The sequence below is a fragment of the Corvus brachyrhynchos genome, unplaced genomic scaffold (genome assembly GCF_000691975.1).
Source record: "Corvus brachyrhynchos isolate BGI_N302 unplaced genomic scaffold, ASM69197v1 scaffold14, whole genome shotgun sequence".
In the NCBI taxonomy this organism is placed as follows: domain Eukaryota; kingdom Metazoa; phylum Chordata; class Aves; order Passeriformes; family Corvidae; genus Corvus; species Corvus brachyrhynchos.
Window position 1 is genome coordinate 7624564 of NW_008239110.1, and position 12129 is coordinate 7636692.

At 36.7% G+C, this 12129-nt stretch overlaps 1 protein-coding gene across 3 annotated transcripts in view; it reads right to left on the minus strand.

The window, feature by feature from the left end:
• AK9 (adenylate kinase 9) overlaps positions 1-12129 on the minus strand; it is a 53456-nt gene extending 41327 nt beyond the window's left edge. For all 3 annotated transcript variants that reach the window (XM_017739659.1, XM_017739660.1, XM_017739658.1), the window contains exons 1-8: positions 12076-12129; positions 10995-11124; positions 8589-8652; positions 6161-6213; positions 5983-6079; positions 3185-3300; positions 1344-1517; positions 518-643 (exon numbers count right to left, since the gene is read on the minus strand). In XM_017739659.1, the coding sequence (XP_017595148.1) occupies positions 518-643; positions 1344-1517; positions 3185-3300; positions 5983-6079; positions 6161-6213; positions 8589-8652; positions 10995-11111 (747 nt within the window). In that variant the 5' untranslated portion in view covers positions 11112-11124; positions 12076-12129. The remainder of the gene's footprint in view (positions 1-517; positions 644-1343; positions 1518-3184; positions 3301-5982; positions 6080-6160; positions 6214-8588; positions 8653-10994; positions 11125-12075) is intronic.

Below are 12129 nucleotides of genomic sequence, written 5' to 3' on the forward strand. Positions count from 1 at the left end.
GAGGCATACAGTAAATCCACCTTCCTGAACACAACAGGGAAAGAAAACGTAATTGCAGCAGAAACTAAAGTGGTAAAACAAACTAATGGGCTAATTACTGTGTATATAAATCTGCAGGCAATGAAGCAGGTAAGGAAGGGAATCTATTGGAATGGAAGACAATGGATGCAGATTACTTATGGGATTGCATTCTGGAGTGGACTCTGGTAATGGTGATGAAACACTGGAGTCTTCAAATATTTCAGTTACTAGATTTAGAAAGCATCTGTGGTGGCAGGTATGGTTTCACTTTTAAAAGTCAAAGTGGATTACTTTATCTTGACTCCAGAGTGTAAACACCTGCAGATGACAACTTTGTATCACTGATTTCAGAATAAATTTCAGAATTTGGGGATATGTTGAAGCATGACCACACCTCAATACAACAAATCTCAAACAAAAAACCCCAATAAAAACAGTGTAAGATATTTTAAGAATCGTTTGTTATGCATAATCATACTACTTTGCATTTTCTTACTTCTAAAGGTTGATGCATTATATCCTTGTATATTCCAATTCTTCTCTCTGCATTCTCAAGAAAATCTTCAGGCCTCTGCACTAATTGATTAAATGATGCTAATTTCTTTTGTGGATCTTCTGCAGTCTGCAAAACAAAATTTCAAGATACAGAAATAAAGTAATAAAGTAATTTTTGTCTTCACTCAAATTTAAATAAAGTAGCTTTGGAGAGTATTGCGATGAGTATTAGTCCAGTGATTGCTGACCATGATCCTATCCTGATGAAGTGTAGTTTCTATGAACTGAGAGCAATGTGCCTAGAACTTACACTGATAAATCTCTGGCCCCTATTATAAAAATTTGACCTGAATTCAAAAGTAATACCTTCATGAAGAAAAAAAAAAAAAGAAAATCCATTTGTAGTACTGTAACACCAAAACCAGAAAATAAGCTAGTGTCCTGAAAATACTAGTATGAAGTTGCTACAATAAACAAAAATTAAGAACTCTTTTATTTATCTAGATCAAGAAACAGGCAGTGTAGAGCCACCCTTCTCCTCCTGATACACACTTTTAACTTACGGCAAGAAACAGATCAGTTGGCAAGAAACAGATCAGTGAGTCCAGGTTACGCTATGCAATGATTAACATTTGCTGTCATTTAAACCTACTGCTTATGTGTTATCCCACATCTCTTGAAGTAGGAAAGAAATGGAATTAAGATTAAATTTGAGCAAAATAAATTCGTAACATAGTATGGTGATATTTTAGAAGATCAGGATTTCTTCTGCTTTGTCTAAAGTACATTGTAGTATTTTGCACTGTTTAGAAATTAGCAATGTTTACCTCTTCTTCTCCTTCTTCTTCTTCCTGCTCCTCATCTTCTTCTTCATCCTGATCTTTCTCTTTCTTATGCTTGTCAGTAACTTTAGGATCCCACTGGCTCCTCTGATATATCTCCCCTGAATCAGGATTTTGCCTTAGTCCTGATATTCTTTGGCATAAATCATAATCTGGACACTAGCAAGGAAAAATTAAAAGGAAATCATGTGCTTATTGTCCTGCTATAACATCTTTTTCTTGGGAGAGACAAAATTTCTCTAAATTGGTCTACTAATAACAGTATTTCATTATTGCCACAGTTATCTACAATCTTCCTTCTTCCTTTCTTTTTGAGCTAATGAAAATAGTTACAACTCTGACATATCTGTGAAAACAGCTTCAATCCATTGAAACCAAAGGCAAACTTATTTCTTTGACTTTGGGGCAAGGATTTTTAATGTACATTTAGTCTCAGTCCTTTTCCTGGAGGAGATCATGTTACTACATGAAATGAAGAATTTCATTTTTCTTTCTAGTGTAGTTAGTATCACTCTTCTATTTGTAGTGTTACTCATGAATACTCTCAAGAACAGGGATTGCTCACTACCTAGTATTAAAACAAAGATTGACTTTCTGAAAAAATCAAATTTGCCTGAAAAGCAGCACAAAAATATGTTTCTTTGATGTTTTAGGATCTCTCCGAGACCACAGAAAAAAGGTTTGAAGTAGGCATTCACCAATTTTCATTATGCATGTTCAAGCAAATTCAGTCTTAAAAGTATGGGATTAAAACAAACACTGAGTTAAATCTGAAAAGTGATAGAGTAGGTCCATACCCTGAGGCTTAGCATCTGACAAAACACACAGAGATGCCAACTAGAATCAAAATCCCAATGAGAATGTAGCACACCACCAGACGCTGACTATTCAGAGCTGTCTCAGCAGCTCACTCTGCACATTCAAAGGAGAAGACAAAAATGATCTAGTTGATTATAAATAAAACACTGCTAGAGGAAGGGCCTGAAAGCGTGTTCGTGACCATAGGTACGGTTATTTTGTCTGCACGGAGTCTGGCACAGTTCGGTGTGGGCCAGCCAGAACCCTCCCCAGTGAATAGCTGGGCACAATCTGGAGAATGGCACAGGCTCAGGCCTTTCCCTGTGGGCAGTTTGGGCACTGCCACCCCATTCTGACGAACAAGACAGCTTAGCAGTGTTTGGCCAAAGCAGTTGGCCTGATGTCTGCAGAGTCCCTCTTGCCTTGTTTTGTTTATAATGTGGACGTAGCAAGCAAGTCCATTCTTTTAAGTTACATTGAGAAAGTCCTCTAAATCCCACACTGATTTTTTTTTTTCTCTGGTTATACCAGAGTCACCTTTGTAAAATATCTGGCATGACATATCACTGCTCATGAAGAAATTGAGATTTGTGAACAAGATGAATTAATAATGAAGCAGTTTCACAATTAGTGACAGAAAAATAAAACTATTTGCTTTTTAACTTCCATATGTGAGAAGTTTCTTCCTGCATTACACAAGTGGCAGATGTACATGTGTCCAAAATCCCATAATAATCATGTAATTCAAAGTTTCCTTTTCTTGAAAACCTGTATCTTCTAATTGGTAGAGGTGCAAAGACTGTAACTGCTGCTGAAGTTTTAGGACATGTCCATTATTTTACTTGAGCAACGCTTATAATGCAACAAACCAGTGAAATTCTATTCCAATATAAAAGAGAAGAATTTATCATTCCTCAATAAATTCTATACTCAAGTATACAGAGAAAAATAATATATTTGGCATACATAGCATATGAGTCAACTAATAATTACAAAAAATACTAGGAAGTTACTGAAGATGACATTACCTTAATGTTAATCAGGACATCCGGTTTTAATTTTAGATTCATTATTTTCTCTATTTGCTGTGGAACAGTCATGTTCCTTCTCTCTGAGAGAGAAGGAAATCCAGTGAGAACATAACCTGCCAAATACATTTTATTGAACATATTTTTAGAGGGTTTGTCAATTACAGAGCTAGTTATACCCATCTCCTTCAAACAATACATGTAGTGGTACAATTTTAAACCATGTACATGACATAAAACTGCTAAAAATCCTGTGCACCCATGTCTGCTGCAGATGAAATACAGACAAAAAGGTGTGTTGTTTCCAGCTTTATAGAGTCCTCTCAACATTTGTTAACTCAATAAAAAACATGTAGATATGAAAGATCATACTCAGACCACCTGCTTTAAGTGCCTAGCTCAGACACTGTAGTGCCTAAAAAGTAACAAGCTTTCAGTGACCATTTTTGCCACTAAGACTTAATAAAAGGCAGTGCAAAAAATAGCCACTCTTAGATTTAAAGCATTTAAACTAGGAGTCTAGGCTTTTTATACATCCTTTAAATGTTCTGGCTTCCATGGACAATGAAGAAAGTCTGAACCACTCTCCTGCCTTTCAAAAGGAGACACTATGCACTCTATATGCACATGGATAATTTGGTAAGCATTTGTTCACTCAGGACTCCCAATGCTGAGACCTGTTTGGCAAACAAACGTTGGCTAGATATGACAAGCAGAGCGGTAATAACATCTTTTTCCTAGTATTACAGTGCTCAGCCCCACAGATGAACTTGTGGCTTCAAGTTCCTAGGACAGTACTATAACTACTGATGGCTGCATGCATGCAGTAAGAACTACTGAATAGCAACAGAATCAATATTCATAAGGTCAGAATGAGAGACTAAACAAAAATCAGGTGGATGGTTTTAGCCAAATAATAAGAATATTCCCTTAAAGGAACAGTACATGCTCAGAATTTTATGTAATAACATTTAAATGCAAGTCTGAGCAGCACAAAAACGTAGCAGCAGTGTTTGCAAGAGGTGTTAGGAGTGAAGACTCCTACTTCTTTGGGAAGCTACTACCCATAGGTGCAAAAGAAGAAGAGGATAAGCAAGGGAGAGCATAATATATAGTCATTCCTCTAGGAAAGTAAAATCCTGGATTCTAAATTGTTGATACTTTTAGAGAATTCTAACTGGTACTGAGGTGTGAAGATGGTGCACAGCCTCTGCTTATCAATACATCCCAGATAACAACAGCTGATGTGGGGAGAATGGGAGTGTAACGTGGGAAACCACTCTCTGAGAGAGTGTTTGCCCCCAAATCAGTATGTGGGGAGACTAAAAATCATACCTAAGGCAACTATCAACTAGATCAAAAAGTAACCAGGGGATTACCAAGAAGCTTTCGAGACACGTTTATTGTGTGCACTGTTTATAAACTTGTATTTTACAAACACTAAAAGTAAAAAACCCAACCTTTCATACAGTTTCTAAAACCTTTAATGAATAATTTACAGTGAATTAATTAATTAGTTCCTGCATTAAGATAGTAGTTGATAAACAAAAAGTTATTAGAACTAGAAAATACTAAACAAAAATTGGTTTTGGAGGTCAGTTCTAGTTGGTAGGAAAAATAGTGAGGATGTTGGTAATTCTATTCTTTCCTACCTTGGGGCATCTGTAATGCAGAAGGTGTCTTGGCTACAAGAACCAAACTTTACAGTCATGTTTACAGTCTCCAGGACCTCTGTGCTCCTCTGTGATATACACATCTTCAGATTGACTCAAGGAGGGGAACTCCAGTAACAGAGAAGCCTCTTCATGCCTTTACCGAAGTCCTAACATACGGATTAAGAGACTGGCATTTCTGCTGCTACCTCTTCCAGCAGCTTCTTGTGTCCCTTTTTTGTTTTTTAAATTTCTTCCCTATCTCTCTGTCTTTTTTATACTGTTTTAAAAGCCTGGTTTCACCAGGTAAGGCTGCATATTTTGCAAAACTGTTGAGTCTTGTACTGGAGAAGGAATAAAACCCATTGCAACTGAAAGCTTAAAAAAAGCAGGCTAATTTTTAGAGCAGTAGAAACTAACATTTTCTTGGCACTACACCTGTCTCTCTCCTACAATGGAAATTTCAAATAAAAGTCAAAACAAGAAAAAGAAACGACATTTCCTTTTTACTTCCTTTCCTCTTAGCAGTATATTTGTTTTCTCATCAGGGAAGCAGGTTCAGACACTAGCAAGATTTGCAGCACTTGTCTTGACAGCCTCAATTAACATAATCTTTCCTCAAATAGAAGAATTGTAGCCACTATCATTACTATTCTCATCCATCTTACTCTGTGTCACAAAATGCAAAGGGAATAAATAACACTGTAAGAGGAAAAAAAAGCTGTATAACTTTGCATTTTCAATAATCTGTTTTCCTTATTTTTCATTATTTAAAATGTTTAAAATGTTTTTGCTGATGGGTTTTTGTTATGTTGTTGTTTTAGAAGTATTGAAGAATAAAATGTCTGTGTTTTAAATCCTAAAATTCTTCTAGACAGATAATATTGTCAAATAAGAGTCATATCCATACTTAAAATTTTGGGAAAATCATTTTCTCAAAATTAACACAACATAGGACCAGTATGACACTTTCTGATCTCCCATACTGGCAAGTTAATCCCTAAACACACTTTCAGTTTATTGATAGTCCACAACCTGAAGAGCACAAGAAAAGGCTAGAATTATATTTGAGCACCAATGGATGTAAAATGGATGTAAAATTATAGCTAGCACATTCTAAGAAGTTTAGGCTATAAATATACTTGCCAAAATGAGCAACTTCTGGCGACTCAATCTTTTGCAGAATCATTTCTGTAACCCATTCCTCAGGAATACTTTGACCTTGACAAAGCAATTCTTGACACTAGGATAAAATGCAGAACATAGTCTTATATAGCATGTGTTTGTCAAAAATGTGACAAAACTTACAAGATTAGATCTTTACCTTAAGTCCATATTCTGTTTCTTGTTGAATATTCATTTGAATTACTTCTGAAGCTAAGGAAGCATATCAAACATAAGAAAATTAAATTAATTTATACAAAATATTTTCCAAACAGACATGTACATGCAGATACATACTTACATACACATACACACAGAGGAAGATATATGTGTGCTCCAAGCAACCAGACTATTTTTGAATGAACAGCCATTATATTTAGGGCCGTTATTATAGTTCGCCCATCCAGAACCTGCTGCCTTATGGCAAGGTCTGGGTAGGAGTTTCTCCCTATAATTTAACCCTGTATATACTACACAAAAATGCACAACAGCAGCTCTGCAAGATTATCTGAACGACTGATATAAATTAAATCAGCATTACTATCTTGCAATTCAGAGATGAGTATTTGAGCTCAATCACTTTTTAAATTAAAAACCAAGATTTAGAAGAACTGTTTAGACACACAAAATCACACAAAATCATCTCCTTTTAGAAAAGTGACATCCATCAAATTCAAAGACTGCCCTATGTCTCTATGGACAGTGACATCATACTAGAACAACCCTGGAAGTTGTTCACACTACTGTATGAATTAAATAATCAGACATTTAACAAAAGTTTTAAAGAATGATTCTTAAGGCTACATTTTTATTACTAATAAACCAGGCCAGGGAAAGGTCCTGAAGCCAGGTGACTCATGCCTATACAGCCATAATCTTTCTTCTCAAAACACAGTGGCTGTTTTCCAACTGTTCCTACTAGGAATGATGACTGTTGCACATCTTACCTTTCATACTATGGATAGGTGTTTGGGAGAACAATATTTGCCATGGGCCAAAACAGAGACAGGGAATGTACTAATAAACAATACAGGCAACTGAAATTCAGCAATCTGTGTGCACGCTGGCCCTGTTTTACTTATGAGTATTGACCCATTCATCGGATAAATTAATAGAAAGTATTTCATCATTTAAAAGTTTGAGAACATTTAAAACATTGAGAATAATTTTCTGCCTTGGTTTATTTTTAACACAGCACAGGACAGATGTTGATACGCTGGAGCAAGTTCAGTGGACAACACCAAAACCATCAGAAGAGTTGAACAGCCTAAAGAAGAGGAGAGGCCAAAAGAACTGGCCTTGTTCACCCTGGCAAAAACCAGACAGCTCTTACTGCTATCTAAAACTATTTACTAGGAGGTCACAAAGACAGAACCACAGTCTGCACAAAAGTGCAGTTAGGACAGGAGGCAACAGACATGAATAGGAACATGAGAAATTCGAATGGGGTAATTAGGAAGCAATTTTTCATCAAGAAGGTAGTCAAACATTGCAAAGTGTTTCTCTGGGAAGAGGTGGAGTCTCTGTCCTTGGAGGTATTCCAGACTGAACTAAGCAGCCCTCTCTAGTTGACTCTGCTTTGACAGGAATGTTGGACTCCGTCACCTCTGGAGGTTCTTTCTGAACTAAATTGTTCATGTTTATGTATGTTGAATTTCTTTGTTTCTTTCTTTTCTGATGTAGAAAATGAAAAAATTTTACTAGCATAAGTTGAAACGAGTGTGTACACACATGTGGGTTCATTAGCTAAAAGAAGATTAAAAGAAGTACCATGAACAAAATAAGAAAAGAGTAATTCCCTGAATGTACTAGAAACAAGGCTTACAAATGCAGTAATCAAGATTTAGATCAGTTGCTAAGAAAAACTTTCTAATGGCAAAGAGTGTGTTACAGCGATAGACTGCCCAGAAATTTTTTAAAACAAATTTGATGAACATTTGTCAGTACTGGATTAAATACATTCAAACAGAGTGGATTGGCTTAAGTACATTCCTAAGGTCCTTTCTGATTTTGGTATGATCTATTTTTTGGACCAGGTATTAGTTTTTTTCCTTGTTATACAATACTATGAATTAAAAATTCTATACGTACCTAAGTCAAAAAAGAACTTTATTAAAAGTGAATTTTACCATGTCACAATTCCAAATCTTCAAAAGAAGATAAAGACACTTCATTTGATAAATAAACTCTGCTTCCTGGAGTACATTCCCTTGTACTGGACACTGCACAAACAGAATGGAAAGACCCTCCTATTTTTTCATGGTCTGCACTGGAAAATATCTGTGCTCTTTGAAGTTGAATGAGTTGCCCCCATGTTTACAAGAAGGGTCACATGGATCCCCTTACATGATTGGGAATAGAATTTGATTATGATGAAAAAAAACCCACAGTGATTTTTCTAAGCCTTTCAATAACTAAAAGGCCACTATCAGCAATTTTATTCGTGGTAAAATTGTTATTTAGTCCTTATCAGAAGTGTTTGCTGCAATCAGAAACATGCCCTTTGAATTACAGGGAACAGTGAGGGTATTCTAAACCAAAAGCTATTGTGAAGCCAAAGCAATGTTCCAAATATAGCATATGTTTACCTTCTATGAAAATGCAGTTCCATCTCTGTGCTAGTTTTCCAGCTAATGTTTTCTTTCCAGAACCCTTAAAATGAAAAATACACTTTTAAAAGAAAAACAGACAGAACAAAACCAAACACATAACGCAAAGAACATATTTTCACATGATAAAAACAATGGAAATCTACAATTGGGATTAGGGCCTCAGAGTTACACATTGGGCAAACACAAAACACTCTTCTTTGTACCATCCTCTACTTTGTATTACCCAGCATTGCTAATATACTGCTACTGCCCCTTGTAGCTAATTATCTCCAAAGTAATTAGACTGTTTGTTTCAGAGTAACTCTATCTAAAACTCAGCTATGATTTGACCACAAATTCCTATGAGAAATTCCTTAGGACTAAAATTTATTATCTTTAGCCTCAAAGCAAATTATGATGCAAACCTGCCCAACCCTGAGTGGGATACATAGGAACAGTATTTTTTCACTAAAACAACAAATGCTTAAAAACTGTCCTTGTTAGTCCACAGATCTGGTTTGATACTGACAAAATCTTTATCATTTACATGAATCCAGAGGAACCAACATAACTGAGAGCTGAGGCCTCCAAGAGTGATTATCTGAATGGGATTTTGCAGAACTCACCATCTTCCACCCTTAGGATTGTGCCCTTTTTTCAGAAGGGCATATAAGAAGACCCATTTTGACAGTTTGTTTGTCCTTGATAAATTTTGTGATAAAAAATAGCAAAACCCCACAAATAAATTACATTCCCAGTTAGGAGTGTATCAACAAACACTCCAGCCTACTCAGACCTTATATCCTACAGGTGTGAGGAGAATGTATTTGGCTTTGCTTTAAGGGCACTATCTCAAATAGGACAGATGCTCTGCACATCAGTCATATATATAAAAAATATTATCATAAAAATAAACTATTTAATTCCCTGCTTTCCTGGCAAAGCCTGTACGATTTCAACCCTTTGTTATATATTAATGTCAAACGTTTACTGAAGGCAATGGTTGGGAATATGAGAATTTTTTTGTAATGTCTTTCGGTGAGAATTTTATGGTGGTTTGGTCTATAAAACATAAAGTTACCTTTTTCATGTAAGGTTAAAAATTTGATGTTCATTTAAAACTAGATGAGTTAGTTCACTGTAGTTTTCTACTGAGCTGAGGGCACTTTAACAAGTGCATATAACCATAAGACATGTTATAAGACAAACTTGTACCAAAAAAAAAGAACTCCCTTCAGCAAACTGAGGCACTAATGCAACCCCACATCTGGAAAAAAAAACAATCTGAAAAGTTTAGGATTAAAAACCATCAAAGTTTTCTAAGTTAAGGAGGCCACAAATTATTTTAGAAAAAGAGAGACCTTGAATTACAGTTAAAATGTAGTGCAGATCCTTTTATCAAGACTTGGTGGATTTTGAATGTTTCCAAATACAAAGATCTGTAATATCTCATTGCATGTCTGTAAGTCATTACATTAACCTGAACGTTCTTTTACACCAATTTATCTTTAACCTGTCAAGTTTATTAAAAATTAAAATATTTTAATAGCATTGTTCTGGTTTTGGCTGGGGTAGAGTTAATTTTCTTCACAGTAGCTAGTGTGGGGCTGTGTCTTGGATTTCTGCTGAAAAAAAAGTGTTGATAATACAGAGATGCTTCTGTTACTGCTGAGCAGGGCTTACACAGAGCCAAGGCATTTCCTGATTTCCATACTGCCACACTGGCGAGGAGAGTGAGGGTGGATGGGGAACTGGGAGGGAACACAGCTGGGAGGGAACACTGACTGACACACACAGATATTCCAGAGCATACGGTGTCATGTTCAGTATAGGAAGCTGGGGAAGAAGGAGGAAAGGGAAGTACTTTTGGAGTGATGGTGTTTGTCTTCCCAAGTCACCATTAAGTGTGATGGAGCCCTGCTTTCCTGGGGATGGCTGAACATCTGCCTGCCCATAGGAAGAGGTGAATGAATTCCTTGTTTTGCTTTGCTCGTGTGCATGGCTTTTGTCAACCCATGCATTTTGTCACCTTTACCCTTCTGATTCTCTGTCTCACCCCACCAGGGTGAGTAAGCACGAGGCTGCATGGGGTTTGCTTGCTGGCTGGGGTTAAACCACCACAAAAATATAAACAATCCAGATGTCAATGCCAAAAGAGAAGAAACGTTTTGAGCAACATGTAACTTTTAGTACAATAACAACATTTTTAATTGCAATTGACTGGTCACTGAAGGCAAAAATTAGTCTCATTAAATGAGACCAGAATTTTTACCATCCTCTGCAGGATTTGAAGAGTGGCAAAGGTAAAAACCTTTTGGTAGCCCTGTTAAACTAACGTTTTGAAAAGAAAAGTAAAATTGTTAGCAGAATATCTGAAGAAAAAACTTCTATCAGACATCTTACTGGCTTTCCAAAGACAATAAAGCAAGTGGGCTTGGACAACAGAAAGGATTGTTCAGCTTCATCTTCATCAAAGATGTCCGTAAAGGGCTCAGCTTGTTTTCCCTCTTGTGAAGCCATGTGTTTGCTAAGGCTAGAAGGAAAAAAAGAGTTTGTTATAAAGTACAGCAGTTACATGTGTGTAAAATGACCTTAAAATGGAATTGAATTACAAGGTAAATGGATTTGTAAAAAAGACAGCTTTTAGAAGAAGAAAGAGCATTTAGAGAACATACACAATGCAACCATCAAAAGACAGAAACCCCACTTCTGAAAAACAAAGGATTGTCAGAACAATCCCTGATCACCGACTGCTGATATGACTTTTTCTTTACTCTTATATTGCTTGTTGCTCTTTTTTAGTTGTTTTGTTGATTTTTCCTTCCTGCTCCAATTACCACACGATTGTAACTTCCCTCTGGTCTCTGAAATGAACCATGGGCCTGTCAAGACCTTTGGTTTTGTGCTTCAGACACAGAACGGCCCCATCATGGTCAATGGAACTACTCTCTTTGTCCACACAGGCAGGCACACGAATAATAACAGAATTAAATCACAGTTCGTGATGTCTTCTGTCATCCTCTCACATATCCCAGCTCTTCCAGGAATGCGGGTGGTTGCAAGTCCAGTGCTACATAACAAATTAAAACCGAAACAAGTTTCTAACTAAGGTAAGTTGGAAGAAAATTTGCGTGGAGCTTTCAAACAAAATGGAGGCCAAACGTGACGAGCTCGCTGAAGTTTGTTTGGAAAAGGCGAAACAAAACCTCGCTATCTTCAGAGGGCCACTTCAATCTCACAGTCCCAGCAAAACCCACACGCAACCACTCAGCCCAGCACAGCCCCACACAACTCCCAGTCAGTTTTAAACTAAAATAAAAACTTCAACTAAAAGAATCTACTTCAGGATGAGAATCTGAAAACGTTGGTCTTGAAACATCAAATCCAAATGTTCAGGCACTTTTGAAGAAAGCACTTCAATATTAAAAAAAAAAAAAGCCTCCACATGCGAACCAACTCCCCACTGCCCCGACAGAAAACTCACCGGCTGAGCTTTACCTGCTGCTCCCTGCAGTCTCACTCCTCCCCAAACCCTCCC